At 38.2% G+C, this 24,441-nt stretch overlaps 1 protein-coding gene across 11 annotated transcripts in view; it reads right to left on the bottom strand.

Annotated features, from left to right (window-relative positions):
* Nucleotides 1-24,441, bottom strand: part of SLC16A7 (solute carrier family 16 member 7) — a 204,432-nt gene that overhangs the window by 48,797 nt on the left and 131,194 nt on the right. For all 11 annotated transcript variants that reach the window (XM_061416633.1, XM_061416637.1, XM_061416642.1 and 8 more), the window contains one exon: nucleotides 18,332-18,578. In XM_061416633.1, the coding sequence (XP_061272617.1) occupies nucleotides 18,332-18,548 (217 nt within the window). In that variant the 5' untranslated portion in view covers nucleotides 18,549-18,578. The remainder of the gene's footprint in view (nucleotides 1-18,331; nucleotides 18,579-24,441) is intronic.

Consider the following 24,441-nt stretch of genomic DNA (forward strand, 5'->3'; position numbering starts at 1 on the left):
GTCTGCAGAGAGGAGGGACAAGATTGGACTTAGGTTACAACAGGATTTCACCAGCAACTATATTCAGAAACAGGGACACCAACTCATAGGCTACAATAGTAATCTAAACCACAAATAATCATACCTTGGACCAGGTAATGGCAGCAGAGGGAGTGAAAGGTGATCAAATGTAGGATTTGTTTAGAAGGTAGAACAAAAGATGTGCTAACTGGGATTAAGAAAAAAATAAACAGAGAAGTCAAGGATGGTTCTAAACATTTCGGCATGAACAATATGTTTGGGGGAGAATTTCATATCAAATTTAGATAGGTTAAGTGAGAATGCCTATGAGGCTTTTGCATGGAAATGTTGACTCTTTCTACACAGGTCTAAAGTTCAGGAGAGATTGGGACTAGAAATATAAATTTGGGAGGCATTAACTTATAAATAATAGCTCTAGTCATGAGAAAGTATGAGTCACCTACATAGCAAATATATGTAGAAAATAAGATTCAAGAGGCAACCTTTCCAATGTTGAGAGTTTAAGGAAATAAACACTGAGCTGCCATTTGTGTCAGCAACAGAAAAAAACACAAGCATGGTCTTTTACAAGTAAAATTAAGAAATTTTAATAAAAGACCAATCACTACGATATCAAATACTGTTGAAAAGTCCAGTGTGATGAGAACTGAAAAACAATCACTAAACTGAAAACATCGGCATCATGATTGATCTCCAAAGTAGCACCTTCAGATGAGTGGTGGGAATAAGAACTGATGAGAGTGAGGGTGAAGAGTTTAGGAAGAGAGAAACTAGAGATACTAAATACAGCAACATTTTTAAGAAGTTTTACTTAAAGGGAAGGAAATAAATAGAGTGTGGTTGACAGAAAATATGTGTCTAGAGAACGTCTTACATTTGTTTCATTTTTTCCCCCATGTTGGAAGATGAAATATCATGTTTCTGTGGTATGGGAATGGTCCTGTTGTAAGAGACACTACTGCCAATGAAGGAGGCAGAAGAAGTTCATCTGTAGTGATCTTCAACAAGTGAGAGATAAAAGAGGAAGTGCGTGAGTAAAGGGGTTGGCATTAGCTGGGATGCAGACAGTATAGGTACGAAGGTAAACTACATAGGTTTAGATGTACACAGTGGGAAAATGTGGTAGGAAAGCATGTGACAATTCTTATGATTACTTAAACTTTCTTAATTAAAAAAGAATCAAAGTTATCACCTGGGATAAAGAATGAAGAAGGAGGGAGATGGGACTTCACTGGTTGTCCAGTGGCTAAGACTCCACACTCCCAATGCAGGGGGCCTGGGTTCAGTCCCTAGTCAGGGAATTAGATCCCACAAGCCTCAACTAAATGTTTGCGGGCCATAACTAAAGATCCTGCATGCCGCAAAAAAGATCAAAGATCCCGCATGCTACAACTAAGACCTGACACAGCCAAATAAATAAATATTAAAAAAAAAAAATGAAAGAGGAGGGGAGGGGTAAATTAGGAATTTGTGATTAACATATACAGTCTACTATATATAAAATAGATAACCAACAAGGACTTATTGTATAGCACAAGGAACTATGACTTTAAGAATGAAAATTCAGTGAAAAATAATCATCTCATGGAATGGGAGAGAGACTGGATTAGAGTAACAGAATACAGACTATGGCTACCAAATATGATAATAATTAAGAGACCAGTACATCCTGCAGTAGTCATGTATGGATGTGAGAGTTGGACTATAAAGAAAGCTGAGTGCCGAAGAATTGATGCTTTTGAACGGTGGTGTTGGAGAAGACTCTTGAGAGTCCCTTGGACTGCAAGGAGATCCAACCAGTCCATCCTAAAGGAGATCAGTCCTGGGTGTTCATTGGAAGGACTGATGTTGAAGCTGAAACTCCAGTACTTTGGCCACCTGATGCGAAGACCTGAGTCATTTGAAAAGACCCTGATGCTGGGAAAGATTGAGGGCAGGAGGAGAAGGGGATGACAGAGGATGAGATATTTGGATGGCATCACTGACTCAATGGACATGAGTTTGGGTAAACTCCAGGAGTTGGTGATGAACAAGGAGGCCTGGCGTGCTGTGGTTCATGGGTTCACAGAGTCGGCCACAACTAAGCGACTAAACAAACTGAACTGACATCCTGCAGCCTATTTTTCTACAGTTTCATTGAGCTGTGCAAATGCAGGCACAGACCTGGTGAAGAGCCAACTTGAGGCAAGTCTGGTTTCATCAAGGGATGCAGGGAAATGAGTGGGTAGTGAGGCAGGCAAGTTGAAAATGTATGCAAAGAAGTGATCATCATCGAATCTGATCTTTAGCTAGGTAAGGCAGGTAAAGCTAGTACATTGACAAGTGGGTCAGTGTCAATACATATATGGATAGCATCAGTCAACTGAAGGATTACTAGAGTTGGGTACTGGAGGAAATGGACTAAGATAGAATCCAGTAGTGGAGAGTAAAATACTAGAAAACTGAGAATGTGAAAGGTTTAAAAGTCATTGGTAATGGCAAGTTTAAGGATGTCAATATGGAGTTAGGTTCTCACTCGAAAGAGACTGAATGATGATGGTGATATATTGATGGTAACTACTACTTCCTGAACTACTTTTTCTCTTACAACAAACTGTCTGTGTTGGAATCCATAATCCTCTTTCACTTTGTAGAGAAAGCACTAAAGCTTTCTTTAGATAACACACATTTAGGAGATATATTTTCTTTAGATAGCATATTTCAGGAGATATTAGAAACATGGCATTCCTAGGCCTATCTAACTTCAAAGTTGTACTTTTTCTCTGTGTTATTTTAGTGACATAGGAAGTTCATGACTGGTCCTTTTCAGTAACAGAAAGATACATTTCTATTGGCACGATAACTAGTTATGCCTTCAGAAAATTATATTTTATTCAAGAAAACAGATCAAATTCACAAGAAAAAAAAGTGATATCAAGAAATTTTAGTCAACTATAAGTATACAAATTTAACAGTAATATAAGAAAATTCCAAACTAGGACAAATATACTATCCTTCCAATTTTATATTATTTTGATAGTGATGGCATAATGGATGGAATATATGACTGATGCATATTATCCCAACCTGGAAATTAAGAAAGAAAAGGATAAAGGTCTTTTTAAGATTTTTTTAAATTTATTTTTTAATTGAGGGATAAGGTTCTTCTATCACTAAAACAAAAAGTAAACAGAAATATAAACTTTAAAGTCAGACAGACCAAAGTATGAGCCTCTTTTCCAATATTTCCTTGAAAGATTAGCATGCTATCTTATTCTTAGTAAATTCACAGTTCAACAACCTCAATAAGGGTGAACTGATAAGGAATACAATTAAATACCTTTGTTGCCATTTACATCTAGATCTACCATTCATGAGTTTATCTAAACTTTGATTCTTTTAAAATTTGGTCTAATTCATTTTTTATTGGGATCACACATTCTATTGGATTATGATTCTCTTATAAAATTTGTCTTTTTCAGGCTGTCTTGGGTCCTACATTTCCTTCTCTCTCACTGAAATTCCAATATTGTGGAATTTAGTTACATCTATTCACATAATCCATACCCTTCAGAACTTTATATTCTTTTATCATCTCTCTTCTTAGACTTGATATTTCTACACTATAAAGACAAAATCTGACTTGTCTGTCTTGATAGAAGAGCTATCTTCTATTTCAAAAATAAACACAAACCACGTATGTGTTTCTGATCCTTTTAGCTTCTCTGTTTTGAATTTTCTCTGGCTGCATTATGTTACCCTGTATGGTGCTCACTTTGTATACATATTGTGTTAAAATCTGTTCAGACAATATGCATATGCAGACAATATGCATTCACAGCAAAAGATGAAGACTCAATGGCTTCTCTGCAATTATGATGGATTTGGCACCACATGTATCCCACATCAGATAGCTTTTCTCAGATTATTGCATGAAAAAAGACTAGAAAGAAACCTAGAATACAGAACATTAGTTCAGTTCAATCACTCAGTCATGTCCGACTCTTTGCGACCCCATGAATCGCAGCACACCAGGCCTCCCTGTCCATCACCAACTCCCAGAATTCACTCAGACTCATGTCCATCGAGTCAGTGATGCCATCCAGCCATCTCATCCTCTGTCGTCCCCTTCTCCTCCTGCCCCCAATCCCTCCCAGCATCAGAGTCTTTTCTCACTGGGACTAAAATTTTAAACAGTTAATTTATAGAAGAAAGATAGGCAAAACAATATGATAGTAATAGAAATATGAGCTTTTTATCTTATTTATATACTTCTTTTAATTTGAAATCAAAGGCAAATTTAGCATTATCATTTGATACTTTCTCTCTTTAATCCATTTTCCGCAGTTTCTACACTGTAGATGTTGTGCAGGTCTTTGGATAATTTTGGTTTTTGAAACAACTTAAATAAGCTCAATGTTAGTTGTTGTTATTGTTGTTCAGTTGCTCAGTCATGTCTGACTCTTTGCAACCCCATAGACTGCAGCATGCCAGGCTCCCTTGTCCTTCACTATCTCCTGGAGTTTATTCAAATTCATGTCCATTGAGTCGATGATGCCATCCAAACATCTCATCCTCTGCTGCCCCCTTCTCCTTCTGCAGTCAATCTTTCTCATCATCAGGGTCTTTTCCAATGAGTTGGCTCTTCACATCAGGTGACCAAAGTATTGGAGCTTCAGTTTCAGCATCAGTCCTTCAATGAACATTCAGAGTTGATTTCCTTTAGGATTGATTGGTTTGATCTCCTTGTAGTTCAAGGAACTCTCAAGAGTCTTCTCCAACACCACAGTCTGAAAGCACCAGTTCTTCAGCCCTCAGCCTTTTTTATAGTTGAACATTCACCTCTGTATATGACTACTGGAAAAACCATAGCTTTGACTATATGAACCTTCATTGGCAAAGCGTCTCTGCTCTTTAATACGTTGTTTAGGTTTGTCATGGGAGAAGGCAATGGCACCCCACTTCAGTACTCTTGCCTGGAAAATCCCATGGATGGGGGAGCCTGATAGGCTTCAGTCCATGGGGTTGCTAGGAGTTGGACACGACTGAGCGACTTCACTTTCACTTTTCACTTTCATACATTGGAGCCTGGAGAATCCCAGGGACGGGGGAGCCTGGTGGGCTGCTGTCTACGGGATTGCACAGAGTCAGACATGACTGAAGCGACTTAGCAGTAGCAAGTTTGTCATGGCTTTTCTCTGAAAGAGCAAGCATCTTTTAATTTCATGGTTGTGGTCACCATCTGCAGTGTTTTCGAGCCCAAGAAAGGAGATGTGTCACTGCTTCTACTTCTTCCCCATGTATTTGTGTTTCTGATCCTTTTAGCTTCTCTGTTTTGATTTTGATTTTGTTTTAAGTGATTAGAACATTACATTAACATCACATACACAGGTTTACATGGCAAGTATGTTTGCCCCAATAACCACCTTGTTCTTTTGTATCATGTTTAATTAGGGGGATCAAACTAATTGAATTAGAGTTCAGAAATGTATATTCATGAAAAGAAGCAAAGGCATTTTATTTATAAGAAACTGAAGTAGAGAGATATCTAGTAACTTGCTAGAACTACTCCACTAGTTAGTGGCAGGCCTGGAATCTGGGCAGTCAAATCCAAGTCTATACCCTAAACCACTATCTGCACTATGTTATAGGTGGCACTAGTGGTAAAGAACCCACCTGCCAATGCAGGAAACACAAAGACATGGGTTTGATCCCTGGTTCAGGAAGATCCCCTGGAGGAGGGCGTGGCAACCCACTCCAGTATTCTTGCCTCGAAAATCCCCATGGGCAGAGGAGTCTGGTGGGCTACTGTCATATGATTGATTGCAGAGTCAGACACAACTAAAGCCTCTTGGCATGCATGCATACTGTCTCTTTAAAAAAAACAAGGCGGGGGAAGTGGCAAAAAAAAGACCTCTTTTGTTTGGGAATTTAGTTTAAAATCAGTTATTAATCTTTGAAAGTTTTTATATATTTGCATGTATGCATTAAAAATCAACAATTAAACACTACCAAGAAATTGAAACAGTCTGTCAGTGGAAAAAGGATCACTTCTTAGGGGAAAAAAAAAAAAAAACAGTGACAGTTGAAAGGTCATGAATATTATATAAGTATCATTGAAGGTAAAACTAATATTCAAATGTTTAGCTAATTTAATTTAGGACTTATTAAATTCATTCTATGGTAAATATTTGCAACTTAGCTAAAGCAACAAATATGTCTGAAACCAAACAGAAATTCAGGTTTCCAGGTGAAATATGTTTTTCTGCCACTACTACTGGCTCTCCAAGGGAGAAGGAATGGCTACAGAAAATACAGAAATAAACCATTTCTATTTTCAATTTTCTTTCTTTACCAGTAGAAAGAAAAAAAAAATCTATATCTGCTGATTATTCAATATTAACTGCTATACCATTCATGGAGAAGGCAATGGCACCCCACTCCAGTACTCTTGCCTGGAAAACCCCATGGATGGAGGAGCCTGGTAGGCTGCAGTCCTTGGGGTCGCTAAGAGTCAGACACGACTGAGCGACTTCACTTTCTCTTTTCACTTTCTTGCATTGGAGAAGGAAATGGCAACCCACTCCAGTGTTCTTGCCTGGAGAATCCCAGGGACGGGGAGGCCTGGTGGGCTGCCATCTATGGGGTCACACAGAGTCGAACACAACTGAAGTGACTTAGCATAGCATAGCATAGCGTACCATTCATTAAACCTATGAGATTAATACCAGTTAAAAAGAATAAGAGGTCACAAATATGAACTTAAATACAAGATGGATAAAAATGTTTTCCTTGTTTTCTCTCACGTGCATATTTTGGGATGTTTGTAGTACATAGGGGCCACACTATTTTGTCAGGAAAACTCATAAATTGCCTTAAACTTGTACTTCAGTTGCTGCTGCTACTGCTAAGTCGCTTCAGTAGTGTCCGACTCTGTACGACCCCATAGACAGCAGCTCACCAGGCTCCCCTGTCCCTGGGATTCTCCAGGCAAGAACACTGGAGTGGGTTGCCATTTCCTTCTCCAATGCAAGAAAGTGAAAAGTGAAAGTGAAGTTGCTCAGTTGTGTCCGACTCCTATCGACCCCATGGACTGCAGCCCACCAGGCTCCTCCGTCCATGGGATTTTCCAGGCAAGAGTACTGGAGTTGGGTACTTTAGTTGCATATGAACTAACATGAGAGCCAACTTTAAGGGGCAGAGGTTATCCTGCCCTTGTAAAGTTTTATCCAGCTTCTAAAACATATCATGGTTGATTTAAGAACACCTCTAAGTAATATCTTTGCCACAACATAAAGGTACTTAATATTTCTTGATAGCTTCAGTGCTCATGAGAAAGGCTTATAGTTCATTTCATCTAACTTGCTTTTCTTTATCTGAAAAGGCAAAATTAACTCTACTTAGATATTTTAAATGTACTTTAAACTAATTGTGAAATACTCCTCATAAGCAAGAAGTATTTGGAAGGTTGATGACAACCTCTAAAGTGTTCAAAGACATTTTAAATGAGGTTATTAAAATTCAATCCTTTGCATATTTCTGATATTGGCGGGGGGAGGTTATCCCAGACAATAAGATAAAAGAAAACAGGGTGGCTTTGAAAAGTTTCTCCATTTCTACATCCATATCTGTTCTTTGGAAGATGACAGAAATCTGCAACATTGAGAAAGATCTCTCTTTCAAAAATAGTTTCTGTAGCCCAAAAGTCAAATAAGCAACTGCCTGTTATTTCTGCCATGTGGATTTCACAACCATCATTTCCACAGCACATAACATTTCATCTTTCCACTAACATCCCAATGGCTTACAACAATTGAGATAAAATCTCAAATACTTTGATCTTACTCTGATTTTTTTTTTCTCCTAATTAATACGACTAAGAGGATACTGTAAATGCTTTTGATCTCTAGATGATTTTTCTTCATCATTGTAAGTTGTGGACCTGAACACTAAGAGTTTGGAAAATTTAAAAGAAACTCCAAATCACAAATACACACACAGTGTTTATCCTTTTGTTCTTCTTTATTCATTATCTGGATTTTACGCATGTTCTTATTCACAAATTATTTTCACTCATCATCTGTAAAGAACACATGAATCCAAGGTAGACCAAAGTTCTATTGGATTTATTCCTTTTCAGTCTTCCAGGAATACACACTTATTACTAGGGTGCTGAGAAAATATATAGGTTGCTTCCATTTGGTTCCTTGGATTTACATTTAATCCAATCATTGATTGCATGGGAGGTGAGGCCAGAGAAGAATGGCATGAACCAACAACACACTATAACCACAAAGCATTCCTAGGGAGTGCAGAGCACATTCTAATGAGAACAATGTAAGGCTACTGAGTATCGCTTCAGAAATTTATCATAGCTCCCATAGAAGCTTCCCAAAGCTTTCCACTTAATGTCCTCCTAGTGACTAGAAAGATTCTAAGTATCATTATTATTTCTTTAATAGCTTGAGAAATTTGTATTCCACTAATAAGAACTTCAGTAAAATCGAGGGTGATAATCAATTGCATCAGTACAATCATAAATATTAATGTAAGTTGACTTTTTGACTGTGCAGGCTTATCTCATTCTTAAAAACAATAGATAAAACAACTATAATAAAACCTGGGTTACTCTAAACCTTTTTTGTACAGCACAGGAACAGTCATTCTCTCACATAAATTCTATAGGTAAGTTGATCTTCATTATCCTTGGATTCTGCATTTTCGAACCTGTCTGCTCCCTAAAATGCATTTGTAAGCATCAAATCAATATTTGTAGTAATTTCTCTGTCATCCTGGAGATGTGCAAAGTGGAAACAAACTGGAACCAGTTGCCATGCATGTTCCCAACTGAGGTGTCAAACAAGGTGACACTCTGCCTTCTTGTTTCAGCTCTCAATCGATAAACAAGGGTCTCCTTATCTAGTTCCTACATTTCCCAAATCATTTTCTACTGGTGATTTTGCTGTCTGAAATGGCTTTCAAGCCTAGTGCTCTAGTTGCTGCCTAGGGTTACTAAGCACAAGAAGACTGTGATGAGCCTCAAAAGAGAAATATACACGTTATACATTTTTCTTTCAGCCACAAGTAACAGTGCTGTTTGCCATGAGGTTCATGTTAATGAATTGATGATATATATTAAATAAGGTGTCTTTAAATAGAAACACACATAAAACAAAGTTATCTATTGATCAGTTGATGAAAACGTGACCAGCAGCTTATAGGAACTTAATCTTGTATTTCCCTTAGGAGCAGGAGAGCTTACTAGAGCAACCTGTGCCAATAAAGTGTGGAAACAGAGGATAGAGCAAGAAATTAATAGGTCAATAATCAGTTTGAAAGGAGTATTGCATTTACTCATGTTTGCTGTGGCATTTCCCCTATGCCTCCTACTTTTCAGGTGGTAAAGTGGACATAGCTCATTCTTTTGGGCCATCATATGTGTATTCATGTGACCTTAGTCATGTCCGACTCTTTGTGACCCCATGAACTGTAGCTCACCAAGCTCCTGTGTCCATGGTATCTCCAGGCAAGAATACTGGAGTGGGTTGCCATTTCCTTCTCCAGGGGATCTTCCCGACTCAGGGAATTGGGCCATTCATATATCTGAAAATCCTTCCTAAGTTTAGAGTAATCCAAACTTCATAATTCCCTGCCTCCCCATGAGGGTAAAAAGTCAGAACTTACTTTCATAAAATTCCTTGCCCCTAGGGCCTCCAGGTCCCATTAATCCAGTACTGTAGCAAGGCTGTGGTGTTGGAGAAGACTCTTGAGAGTCCCTTGGACTGCAAGGAGATCAACCAGTCCATTCTAAAGATCAGTCCTGGGTGTTCTTTGGAAGGAATGATGCTGAAGCTGAAACTCCAGTACTTTGGCTACCTCATGCAAAGAGTTAACTCATTGGAAAAGACTCTGATGCTGGGAGGGATTGGGGTCAGGAGGAGAAGGGGACGACAGAGGATAAGATGGCATCACCAATTTGATGGACGTGAGTTTGAGTGAACTCTGGGAGTTGGTGATGGACAGGGAGGCCTGGCGTGCTGCAATTCATGGGGCAGCAAAGAGTCGGACACGACTGAGTGATTAGTAAAAAAGCGGCATATGGCTTTATTTCTGGGAAATCATATATTAGTCTATTTTTTAAAGTGCCATGTTCAGTCACTCGGTCGGGCCCAACTCTCTGGGACCCCATGGACCACAGCCTGCCAGGATCCTCTCTCCATGGGATTTTCCAGGCAAGAATACTAAAGTAGGTTGTTATTTCCTTCTCCAGGGGATCTTCCCAACTCAGGGATTGAACCCGGGGCTCCTGCATCTCCTGCATTACAGGCAGATTCTTTACCGCTGAGCCACTGAGGAAGCTCCTTTAAAAAGAGTCACGGACACATTGCTTTCTCTTCAAGAGCCTTCCTTCCTCAGGGAAGAGTGTTATCCTTCTTTTAGGGAACTGTCCATGTCCTACACCAAATATACAGTTCCACTTAGGCTGCCAATGTTAGCTTCTCACCCATCCACTGCCTTCAGGGGCAGATGAAAAGTAGGCCAGATTCTAGCAGTCTTCCCCAGAATTTGTCTATATACAACTTAGGGAAGAGAAGCAGTCTCCCCTATGTCAAATTTGAGACTGAAATATAAGATGTAGAAGCTGTTAATCATCTTCCTTGTGTCAGCAGGAGGCTACTAAAGTAAACAGACAAAGATATTCCACCGGAGAGTAGAGGGGAGACAGCAATATGATGGACAGATAGCAGTCATCTGCATTAGCTGACCTGGAAGACTCTATTACCTGAGACCCTTTTCTGATCTTCATGCAGGATGTTTTCTCTTTAAGCCTTAGGGGATTTGCATAAGGTTTCTGTCATTTGCAGCCAAAACACATCTGCGTAAACTATGAGAGAATAGCATATTTTAGAGTAATTTTAAACCCCAAATCAGGAAAGATATTCTTATTCTTGCCAAGGAATAAATTAATAGGTACGTTCTTTCCATAGGTCAGTAAGTAAAATGTTCATTGTCTAAAGCATACATATCAAAAGGGATTTGAGTAAAGTTTCTTAAATTCTCTCTTTTGAAAATAAACCTTAGTAATAATCCAATACTATGTGGACTGGATTAGCAGCCTTCTGTAAGAAAGTATCTCCCTGAATAGTTTCAAAGGCCTAAGCATACTTGGGATCTGCCCTTGACTCCTGCCTCCTCCATCCTTTTCTTGAGATGGACAAAGAAAGTTCCATGGGCTTTATTTGATCCCTATTTCTGTGTCTTGAAGTGCCTGCCTCTCACTTTTATTCCCTTGAAAATTGTCAATGCTGATTTTCACATATGACTCCTTTTTCATTTGTGATACTGAAGGCTTATTCTTCTCTAACAGAGAACTGAAAAAGTAGCACACATACAAACCTTATGACATACTATAAACTCAATGACTAAGGACATCCTATAGTCTGTTCTAGTCTTAAAATTTATATAATTCATAGTTACATGACAATATAAGCCTTCATGTCTGTACTGATTAGTATAATCTAAGTTTTATTCCACATGACAAAACTGCAGAAGCTTAATAGAAAGTCCTTTCTTCCTCATCCAAAGTATTAATGTAAAGTGGGCCAAGAATATTCCCATTGTAGCAAATCATATGCAAGAAGGTTGTGGGCAAAAGGAAGACACTGCATCAGCTAGAACTGCCTTGCTCAGGTGTCCAGGGATGAGAAACATCCTTCCACTCACAATTCATTGGACTGAACTAGTCACTTGGCCTCAACCTGAGTGTAAAGAAGCTGGGAAATATTCAAGGGCACATGGAAATTTGGTGAGCAAAATGACTTCTGCCACATTGTACCAAATTTCCTAGGACAATCAGCAATACATACACTCATAGATGAAAAAAATTACGCACCATGGCATAGGTATGGGGCTTCCCAGGTGGCATTAGTGGTAAAGAACCTGCCTGCCAATGCAGGAGATGTAAGAGAGGCAGGTTCAATCCCTGGGTTGGGAAGATTCCCTGGAGAAGGAAATGGCGACCTGCTCCAGTATTCTTGCTTGGAAAATTCCATGGACAGAGGAGCCTGGCAGGCTACAGACCATGGGGCCACAAAGAGTCAGACATGACTGAGCACAGGTACTTATGGCATAGGTGTAAGAAGGACATAAACTTCTTGTGCAGGGCTGCCCAAGTGTACCTGGTACTTCCCGGGTTTTGTGAAGTTAAGCGGAAGCTGAAAGTCCTAGGTATCACAATCACAGAGTTAGAATGAGCTTTCCTTTTTTAACTGCTGCTAAGATACAGCCAGTCCATTCTGAAGGAGATCAGCCCTGGGATTTCTTTGGAAGGAATGATGCTAAAGCTGAAACTCCAGTACTTTGGCCACCTCATGCGAAGAGTTGACTCTTTGGAAAAGACTCTGATGCTGGGAGGGATTGGGGGCAGGAGGAGAAGGGGACGACAGAGGATGAGATGGCTGGATGGTATCACGGACTCGATGGACGTGAGTCTGAGTGAACTCCAGGAGTTGGTGATGGACAGGGAGGCACGGAGTGCTGTGATTCATGGGGTGGCAAAGAGTCGGACACGACTGAGCGACTGAACTGAACTGAACTGAAGATACAGCACTATAGGACTTATTTTAATAGTCTCCAGTCTTCAAACATAGTCAGAACACAAAGTAAAATAATATAGTGAACTTATTTTGACTTTAAAGATTAGATAAATACACATTATATACCATGGTCACCAACCTCCTATTCCTAAAACTGTTTGCTTGTTTGCCTCCAGTAAAATAAGCTCAGTGGTTTGATGCTTGGTCCCTTGTGTAAAGTAATCCATCATAAAACCATCACCCTTACTTTAGCACAATTGGCAGTCAATGCTCACATAAAACCGAAGAGTAAGTTGCCATGGAGACAAAGCCAACTCTCCTCTTTAGAATGGCTGATTATTCCAAGTCATAACAGATATACCAGAAAAATAACATGAGGTTCTCACAGAGACTGGCAGCCCCAAATCTGTGTTCTACAATTGTGTAGCTAACTGTGTTCACATTATCTTTTGATATAGTAACACAGACACACATTGCACTAAAAGATAATCCTACATAATTACTGTTTGTAAAATAAATCCTTATATCTGTCTAAACAATGTGGAAAGTTTAAATTGTAATATGTTTTCTACTTCTAATTAGTGCTTTATTAATGGGGTGACCACTCTGCTTGACCTACTTGCTAAAATTCGTTAGAACTCCAGGAGACCATATGGCTGGCCAGATGGGTTGCTGTAATTTAATGCTATTATTCTAAGGATGAAGTAAGGGATAAACATAATTTGTATTCTTTGCCATCCTTCCTGCATTCCTTTTATTAGTTTCATTTTTAATTCAGACATCAGAAGGGAAGATAATACCTTGCTACCAAGGCCCAGATGCCAACTAATTGCTACAAGAGACTCCAGCCCAGACATCATAGGCCAAGCTTCTGAACACACTCCATCTTACCCTGTGACCCCACCATGGTGATTAATAGGTTGAGTGCTAAGCCCTAATGAGTGTCAGATCTTAGATGTTCTCTAGGCTAAAGCAATTAGCATTATGTTGAACACAATATTTCAGTTACTTGGTATAGAGACTCATTGTTCTTAATAGTAAACTATATGCCTTTTGCCTTATGGTCTTCAAATTTACCACCAGCACCACCTGAGAAGCCCCATTTATATTATTTACTTATTTATAATTTGATGCTGAGATTTATTGGTTTGAGAAAAGTAATTGGACTGTTCTTCATTCTGAGCATTCTTTCAGAGCCAGCCAGGGAATGGAAGGCTGTCATATGATCATGGTTAAGTCTATAAATACATCCTGTTTTCACTGGATAGAGAATGATTATTGGGACATCAAGCTCTGTCTGAGACTTGCTCTATGTTATCCTATTTTGTTTCTTCCTCTAGAAACCCTGAATTTCCAGAAACCCTTCCTTGCCTCTAGGTCTGCATGCATGCTAAGTCCCTTCAGTAGTGTCCAACTCTTTATGACCTTATGCACTGTAGCCTGCCAGACTCCTGTCCATGGGATTCTCCAGCCAAGAATACTGAACTGGATTGTCATGCCCATCTCCAGGGGATCTTCCCAATGCAGGGATCAAACCCACATCTCTTATGTCTCTTGCAATGACAAACAGGTTCTTTACCACTAGCACCACCTGGGAAGCCTTTAGGTAGGGCAGTATAAAAGTTCTGACCAAGGGAAGGTGTGCAGAAATGTCTTTTAACCCTTCTAGGCCTGGCCCTTAAAATATCCATATGACCTTCCATGCTCTCTGTTAATTCTCTGTCTATCTGGATGGAGTTCATTAAGGGAAGACTACAAAGGCTTTGGGCTTCCCTGATAGCTCAGCTAGTAAAGAATTCACCTGCATGCATGAGACCCTGGTTTGATTCCTGAGTTGGGAAGATCCCCTGGAGAAGGGATAAGCTACCCACTCCAGTATTCTTGGACTTGCCTTGTGGCTTAGCAGGTAAAGAATCCACCTGCAATCTGGGAAACCTGGGTTCAATCCCTGGATTGGAAAGACACCCTGGAAAAGGGAACAGCTACCCACTCCAGTGTTCTGGCCTGGAGAATTCCATGGATTGTACAGTCCATGGGGTTACAAAGAGTCAGACACAACTGAGCACCTTTCACTTTCAAAAAGGTTACATACATTTTTGTGTTGCTTGTAAGTTAGTCAATGATCAACTCAACTGAAAATTATGAATGTATGGAACCCAAAGTCCAAATTTAAGTAAACTTACACAAATTCACTAGAGGAATCCATTTCAGTTGTATTTAAGAAGCAGGAAACTACATATCTTAACATTAGCATGTTTTAGAACTCAGGACAAAACAGTTATCAATGTTGCTTTAGCAAAACATTATTAAGGAACACCTGACCCATGGGATGGATGAACTAGACTGAGGGCACAGTATCTACTGTTTCTACAGTCATCAGAGACAACACAGGACAACCCTTAAAGCAACTATCCAACAGAGAATCTTAAAGTGTTTTAAAAGCAGAATTGTCCATTGACATACCCAAATAGCATTTTAAAGATATCTTTTGGTACTGGAACAGAAATGCATCAATTTAACGCAACCAAAAGGGTAATAGTGACATATATTGGATTAATGTAAAATCACTGACTTATGGAAAATAGAAAATACCCACCAATGCACGTGCATGCGCACACACACACACACACACACAAAGGATTATTGGGGGATCAAATTTTTACCTTGGTAGTACAAAAAAAAAAGACTATATCCTGAAGAATAATTCAATACTCCAGTACTTGGGTCATCTGATGTGAAGAGCCAACTCACTGGAAAAGTCCCTGATGCTGGGAAAGATTGAAAGCAGGAGGAGAAGGGGATGACAGAGGATTTGATGGTTGGATGGCATCACTGACTCAATGGACATGAGTTTGAGCAAGCTCCAGGAGATGGTGAAGGACAGGGAAGCCAGGCATGCTGCAGTCCATGGGGTTGCAAGGAATTGGACACAACTGAGCGACTGAACAAAAACAGCAAAAAGAATCATTATTATGTCACTAAAGCAACAACTTTGGTGGGGCAGCACCTGAATCAGGTTTGTGGAAGGCCTTGGACAGATATAGCCCTGCCATTTTACAGAGGGAAGAGAATGGCAGAAGAGCATAGTGATTACATGTGTTGGGGGGTCTCAATTTATGTCCCTAATGAGCTGCTTGAACTAGGAAAAGTATTTTATCTATTTCTGTGGCTATAGAATGGAGAGCAGTAATTCTTATTTTACAGAATGTTAAGAGGATTAAGTCATGAGACACTAAGCATTTAGAGAGGCCTGAGCTGAAAATAAATGTGAATATGTTTTTGATATTATTCCTAATCTTATATCACAATCACTATGAACCATATTATCCTCACCTATAAAGTAAGACATTGAAAGATGATTTGTATAATTTCTTTAAGTGTTTGGGCTTCCCTGGTGGCTCAGATGGTAAAGAATCTGCCTGCAATTCCAGAGACCCGTGTTCAACCCCTGGGTCGGGAAGATTCCCTGGAGAAGGGAATGGTTACCCATTCAAGAATTCTAGACTGGAAAATTCCATGGGCAGAGGACTCTGGCAGGCTACAGTCCATGGGGTCACAAAAAGTCATACATGGCTAAGCAACTAACACACACTTCTAAGTGCTTATATTCTGAGTCTCTATCTGTACCTTAAAGTCAAATATCCAGTTGAAAAATGAAAATCCTAAAATCTAAATATTTTAAGTAATGATTAAAAAATCTGTAGACAATCTTGTCTGATGTTGGGATTGACTTAAAGCTGATAGGTGACACAAAAATGCACTAATAATCCAGTAGTTTTTAATAGTCAGCAGTATTGGGTTGGCTAAAAAGTTCCTTCAGTGTTAAAATAAAAATAGAAGACACATTTTTCATTTTCACCAAGAATTTTATTGAACAATGCAGTCACATTTTGTTTCACTGCCTTCTGCCATTTTCCAGGCAACTTCATAATTTGATCTTCCCAATCTTTTTTGTCTTTTTTTGAGTAGAGAACTGTTCTAGGTGCCTTTTACAGTCTTGCAAGGAATTGAAATTTTTTCCATTAAGAGAGTTTTAAAAAGATCAAAATAAATGGAAATCTGAAGCTGCAATGCCTGGTGAATATGATGGATGAATCAGAACTTTCAAGCCACACTGTAACAGTCTTTGCCTGGTCATCAAAGAAATGTGTGGTCTTGGATTATTCTGATGGGAAGTTACGTACTTTCTGTTTACTCCTTCTGAGGCTTTTCCTCAGGTGCTGCTTTCAGTTGTTCTAACTGGGAGCAGTACTTGTTGGAATGAATTGTTTGGTTTTCAGGAAGGAGCTCATAATAGAGGACTCCCATCTAATCCCACCATACACACATCACTTCCTTTGGATGAAGACTGGACTTTGGTGTGATTTGTGATAGTTCATTTCACTTGCCCCACGATCTCTTCTATTCCACATTATAGTATAGTATCCAGTTTTCATCATCACAATTTGTTGTAAAAACATTTCATTATATTTAATGAAATATAATGTGGAAATATAGCCAAGAAGGTTTTATTACTGCTTAATTTACGGAGGAACTCAAACATCAAAGTGAATGACATACCCAAGCTGGTGCAAATGCTTTTCAAAGCTTGATTTGGATACTTTGAGTATGTCAGCTTCCTCCCACATGGTATTACATGATTATTCTCAATAAATGTCCTGATTTGATCACTATAAACTTCAACTGATCTACCCAATGGTACAACATTGTCCAGAGAGAAAACTCCAGAATGAAACTTTGTAAATCACTTTTGACACTTTTGATCAGTCACACCACCTTCTCCATACATTATGCAAATCTTTTTGTGTTTCAGTTGCATTTTTACCTTTCTTGAAATAATAAAGCATAATATGCCAAAAATGTTTTCTTCCATCTTCAATATTAAAATAGCTACACAAAAATGCACCAACTTTAATATGCTTTTTTTTAATGCACACTATGACATCTGTCATAATACAATTCAACAAAATTGTTTCAAGTGAATTTAAAGACAACTACGTACTACTAGAGCCACATTACAGAAAAAAAAAATCAAATGAACTTTTTGGCCAATACACTACTATGGTACCAATTTATTCACTATCCCTCATGAATCACACCCTCACTTGAACATGGAATGTAACAAGAAAACTGTCAAGCAACCATTTAAATGTTAAAATACTTAAGTAAGCTACACAGATATTTAATATTTAATTTATATTAAATAAATACAAATTTAACAAGCTACAGAGGTAAGGAATGATTTTATTCACACAAACTTGAATGGATCCAGAATGTACATGATAACACTCCATTTTTGCAGCTTAAAGTGAATTACTTCCTAGGCTTAGAAAATAGGTTGTCAGCAACTTGAGTTTCTTTCCCATTCATAAAAAAGCATGTCTACCAATTGCAGGAATGTTATGAAATGATACTAACATTATAGTATAGCCTCTATTCCAAATTAAATGGAAATTTGCCACCGTTAAAAATTCCATAATTTAGTAAACCTTAGTTTGTGCAAAGCCATGCTCATTCAAATAAATACTCTAGTAAGACTCAGAATGAAGTGAATAGTTCAATATGCTGAATCACTAAAAATCACTAAAAATTCAGCCCTAATTATCCTTCTTGGTTTTAAGTGAGGGTAATATGAAAACAGGATTTTACTGTACCAAGATACTACATGTAAAATACTGTGGCATGGAGCAATTGTTTTCTTAAACCAGAAATCAATTTAGTCCAAAGAAGCTTACCTCCTGCATACATAACAGCCAGCATTGTGGATGATATCCATGCTATTTCACTGTAGGTAGTGTTGAATAGGAGCTGGATTTCTTTGAAGAATACTGTGACAGCTTTGGGAAACGCATATGAAAATCCAATGGAGATAAAAGCTGCTCCAACCACTACCCAGCCCCATCCTCCATCAGGAGGTGGATGTGGTGGTGGGGTGCCTCCTGGTGGTGGCATTTCTGCTTCTCTATTTGAAATTCAAGTAACCTGTGTTTAAAAAAATGAAATAATAGTTTAGGCCATACTTGCATTTTCATGTCACTTTTGAGTTACCAAAATAATATTATATTTTTATTACATTAACTACAACTGTATAATTTTCATAAATATTTTTTAATACTCTGCTATTCAGAAAGTTATCAGCAAATTTACCAAAAAATTAGAGTGAGGTATGTAACTCTGTTATGAGCTAAAAACTGAAAGCATTTTGTTCACGGAAACAAAAAGCACTCAAAGAGAAAGTTAAGTTCAGATCTATACTAAAGTACCAACAAAGAAACAACCGCTATCTCACTCTGATTTCTAAGATAAATGGAGCTGTCATCCCTTAGAATGATTTCTTAATCCAAACTTTTAGGATTATATATACCAAGGTTAAAAGGATCGTATATTACATTTGATGAATTTTAGAGAATTAAATAGTAGGCATATTATAAGATTAGAAATTGTATGTTCTAGTAAATTAATTTTAATGCACTTCCAAAGCTGGTACTACCTATCATTTTATGAAGTCTTCATAGCAGTGAAATGCTCCCAATCAAACAGATTGTATGTTATTTTTATTCAAAGGAAGGGACTTCCTTTTTGGATATGCCTAGGAACCCTTAAAGAGAAGGGAATGGCAACCCACTCCAGTATTCTTGCCTGGAGAATCCCATGGACAGAGGAGCCTGGGGGGCTACAGTCCATAGGATCGCAAACTGAGCGACTAAACAACAGGAACACTTAACTGCTAGCTTTATGGTATAGAGTACCCACTCTCTTGTGGAAGGAATGATCACATATAGCTTAATACAACTGAAATTAAATTTAAAAAACCTTGGTTCCCTAGCATCAATATTCTTTGTAGAATGATGTTGCTTACTTGGCTTTTAGCTGTAATTGCCAATACTTCTCAGCATCTTCTTTTTACTACTCTCATTCCATTTGCAAATATTTTTCAGTTGAAATATAGAGGAAAAAGTAAACACTTGTCCGTTGGTAAGATAATTTCAAAAATATGCAAATAAAAGCTAAATCTGCCACTAATCCAGGAAAACTACCAAAAAAAAAAAAAAACCTAAAACAGTATCTACGAAGAGAAACAGAGGTTTAATTTTTGTCTGATGTCAAATTATATCTAAGATATTTTCAATGATCTTCTATATCACCTTCCACATTTTGTGAAAATATTCTTTAAAGTCTTCTAATTTGTCCATAATTCTATCCAAGGCCTTTACCTTCAGAAACACATACAGGCAAAGTGATAAAAATGAAACTTAAAATAGGTAGAGCACTGCTTCCCTAGAATAAATACTACAATGATGAGTAGTAGAATGGAAGTAAAAGGGTGGAAAACTATCACTTTTACTCTTTTTTTTTTAATGTTAATTTTTGCAAATATACTTAAGATTTTTTTAACATAATATTTTACGGCATTTCAAATATGGAGAGAAATTGGTATAATCTGCAATTAACAGATAACAGGCTACAGATTAAAAGACTTATTTTACATTTTGTGAGTCAGGCATATCTGCAAGGAAGTTCTCAGACATTAAACTATAATAACCTCTTTTTTTGATTTTTTTCAGCTCTATTGAGTTATAAGTGACAAAGGTAAAATATATCTAAAATGTGCAAGATGATTTAATATACATTATGAAAGGATTCCCACAATTGAATTAATCAATACAACTGTCACCTCACATATTTACGTTTTTTGGTGTGAACACTTTATGTTCTACTAAGGTAGCAAATTTCAATTATACAACACAATTTTATCAACTGTAGTCACCTTATTATACATTAGATCCTAAGAACTTATTCATATAATTACTAAAAGTTTATACCTTTTCACCGTCCTTTCCACATTTCTACATCCCCCAGCCTCTGGCAACTAGCATCTACTCTTTGTTTCTACAAGTATGATTTTTTTTTTTAATTCCACATCTAAATGTCATGATGCAGAATTCATCTTTCTCCATCTGGCTTATTTCACTTAGCATAATGCTCTGCAGGGTTATCCATGTTGTTCCAAATGGCAAGATTTCATTATTTTTTAAAGCTGAATAATATTTCATTGTGTGTATTAGTGATTGTAAGTGTGTGTGTGTGTGTATATATACATTTTGATGGGAACCATTTTCAAAGTCTTAATTGAATTTGCTAGAATACTGTTTCTGTTTCTGTTTTAGTTTTTGGCCACGAGGCCTGTGGATCTAGCTCCCTGACCAAGAATTGAACCTTCATGCCCTGCACTGGAAGGTGAAGTCCCAACCACTGGACCACCAGGGAAGTCCCGTTTGTGTACACATTTTGTTTATCCATTCATCTGTCAGTGGACACACAGCTTGTTTCCATATCTTGGCTATTGTAAGTAATGCTGCAGTGAACATGGAAATACAGATATCTCTTTAAGATAATGATTGCCTTTCCTTTGTATTTCTTTTTTTTTCCCCCTTGGGGATGGTCTTGATCACTGCCTCCTGTATATTGTCATGAATCTCTGTCCATAGTTCTTCAGGCACTCTGTCTGTCAGATCTAATCCCTTGAATCTATTTGTCATTTCCATTGTATAATCGTAAGGGATTTGATTTAGGTCATACCTGAAAGGTCTAGTGATTTTCCCTACTTTCTTCAATTTCAGTCTTAATTTGGCAATAAGGAGTTCATGATCTGAGCCACAGTCAGCTCCCAGTTTTGTTTTTGCTAACTGTATAGAGCTTTTCCATCTTTGGCTGCAAAGAATATAATCAATCTGATTTCACTATAGACCATCTGGTGATGTCCACATGTAAAGTCTTCTCTTGTGTTGTTAGAAGAGGGTGTTTGCTATGACCAGCATGGTCTCTTCACAAAATTCTGTTAGCTTTTGATCTGCTTCGTTTTTTATTCCAAGGCCAAATTTGCCTGTTACTCCAGGTATTTCTTGACTTCCTACTTTTGCATTCAAGTCCCCTAGAATGAAAAGGACATCTTTTGGGTGTTAGTTCTGAAGGTCTTATAGGTCTTCATAGAACTGTTCAACTTCAGCTTCTTCAGCATTACTGGTCAGGGCATAGACTTGAATTACTGTGATATTGAATGGTTTGCCTTGGAAATGAACAGAGATCATTCTGTCATTTTTGAGATTGTATCCAAGAACTGCATTTCAGACTCTTTTGTTGACTATGAGGGCTATTCCATTTCTTCTAAGGGGTTTTTGCCCACAGTAGTAGATATAATGGTCATCTGAGAAATTCACTCATTCCATTTCATTTTAGTTCATTGATTCCTAAAATGTTGATGTTCACTCTTACCATCTCCTGTTTGACCACTTCCAATTTCCCTTGATTCATGGACCTAACACTCCAAGTTCCTATGCAATACTGCTCTTTATAGCATTGGACTTTACCTCCATCACTCATCACATCCCCAACTGGGTGTTGGTTTTGCTTTGGCTCCATCTTTTCATTCTTTCTGGAGTTATTTCTCCACTCTTCTCCAGTAGTATATTGGGCACCTATAGACCTGTGGAGTTCATCTTTCATTGTCATACCTTTTTGCCTTTTCATACTCTTCATGGGGTTCTCAAGGCAAGAATAATGAAGTGGTTTGCCATTTCCTTCTCCAGTTTTGTCAGAACTCTCTGCATGACCCATCCATCATGGGTGGTCCTACATGGCATGGCTCATAGTTTCATTGAGCTAGGCAAGGATGTGGTCCATGTGAAGAGTTCAGTTAGTTTTCTGTGACTGTGGTTTTCATTCTGTCTGCCCTCTGATGGATAAGGATAAGAGGCTTATAGAAGCTTCCTGATGGGAGAGACTGACTGAGAGGGAAACAGGGTCTTGTTCTGATGGGTGGGGCCATGTTCAGTAAGTCTTTGATCCAATTTTCTTTTTAAAAAAAAAATAAATTTATTTATTTTAATTAGAGGCTAATTACTTTACAATATTGTATTGGTTTTGCCATACATCAACATGAATCTGCCACGGGTGTACACGTGTTCCCAATTCTAAACCAATTTTCTGTTGACAACAAACTGGAAAATTCTTAAAGAGATGGGAATATCAGACCTTCTTAGCTTCCTCCTGAGAAATCTGTAATCAGGTGAAGAAGCAACAGTTAGAACTAGACATGGAACAATAGGCTGGTTCCAAATCAGGAAAGGAGTACGTCAAGGCTGTATATTGTCACCCTGCTTATTTAATTTATATGCAAAGTACATCATGTGAAATGCCAGGCTAGATGAAGCACAAGCTGGAATCAAGATTGCCGGGAGAAATATCAAGAACCTCACATACACAGATGACACCACCCTTATGGCAGAAAGCAAAGAGAAACGAAAGAGACTCTTAATGAAAGTGAAAGAGGAGAGTGAAAAATATTGGCTTGAAACTCAACATTCAGAAAACTAAGATCGTGGCATCCAGTTCCATCAATCATGGCAAATAGATGGGGAACCAATGAAAACAGTGAGAGACTATTTTTTTTGGCTCCAAAATCACTGCAGATGGTGACTACAACCATGAAATTAAAAGACGCTTGCTCCTTGGAAGAAAAGCTATGACCAACCTAGACAGCATATTAAAAACAGAAACATTACTTTACCAACAAATATCCATATAGTCCAAGCTATGGTTTTCCCAGTAGTATTGTACGGATGTGAGAGTTGGACTATAAAGAGAACTGAATGCTGATGAATTGATGCTTTTGAACTGTGGGGTTGGAGAAGACTCTTGAGAGTCCCTTGGACTGCAAGGAGACCCAACCAGCCAATCATAAAGGAAATCAGTCCTGAATATTCATTGGAAGGACTGATGCTGAAGCTGAAACTCCAATACTTTGGCCACCTGATGCAAAGAACCAACTCATTTGAAAAGACCCTGATGCTGGGAAAGACTGAAGGCAGGAGGAGAAGGGGATGACAGAGGATGAGATGGTTGGATGGCATCACCGATGCAATGGACATGAGTTTGAGTAGGTTCTGGGAGTTGATGATGGACAGGGAATCCTGGCGTGCTGTAGTCCATTGGCTTGCAAAAAGTCGGACATGACCGAGTGACTGTACTGAACTTCCTTTGCATATATATCCAGAAGTAGAACTGCCCAATCATATGGTAGTAGTTCTACATTTAATTTTTTGAAGAACCTCTATACTTTTTTCCATAGAGGCTGAAAACAGTTTACACTCCAAACAAGAGCATAAAAGTTTTCCATTTTCTCCACATTCTTGCCAGTATTTGTTCCAAATAATTTCCAGTATCGCTTGTTTTTTTGATAATAGCCATTCTAATAAGTATGAGGTAAAATCTCACTGTGGTTTGATTTTCATTTCCTTAATGATTAGTGATATTAAGCACCTTTTCATGTACCTGTTGGCCTTTTATGTCTCCCTTAGAAAAATACCTATTGAGGTCCTCCGCCCATTTTAAAATTGGATTATTTGTGTTCTTTGCTATTGAGTTGCATGAGTTCCTTGTATGTTGTAGATATTAACCTCTTATTGGATATGTGACTTACAAGTATTTTCACCGATTTCATAGGCTGCCTTTTCATTTTGTTGACAGTTTTCTTTTTTGTGAAGAAACTTTTTAGTTTAGTTTTAGTTTAATAGTCTCAATTGTTTGCTTTTGCTTTTGTTGCCTTTTTGATGTTGAATCCCCCCAAAAATCATCACAAAGACAATGTCAAGGAGCTTACCCCTACTATATTTCTTCTAGGAATTTTATGGTTTCAGGTCATGTTCAAGCCTTTCATCCATATTGAGTTGATTTTTATTAATAGTGTAAAATGGGGGTGCAGTGTTACTCTTTTGCATGTGAATATCCAGTTTTCCCAGCACCCATTTAAGACACTATCTTTTCCCCATTGTATATTCTTGGCATC

This window comes from Bos javanicus, chromosome 5 (assembly GCF_032452875.1).
Source record: "Bos javanicus breed banteng chromosome 5, ARS-OSU_banteng_1.0, whole genome shotgun sequence".
NCBI classification, from domain to species: Eukaryota; Metazoa; Chordata; class Mammalia; order Artiodactyla; family Bovidae; genus Bos; species Bos javanicus.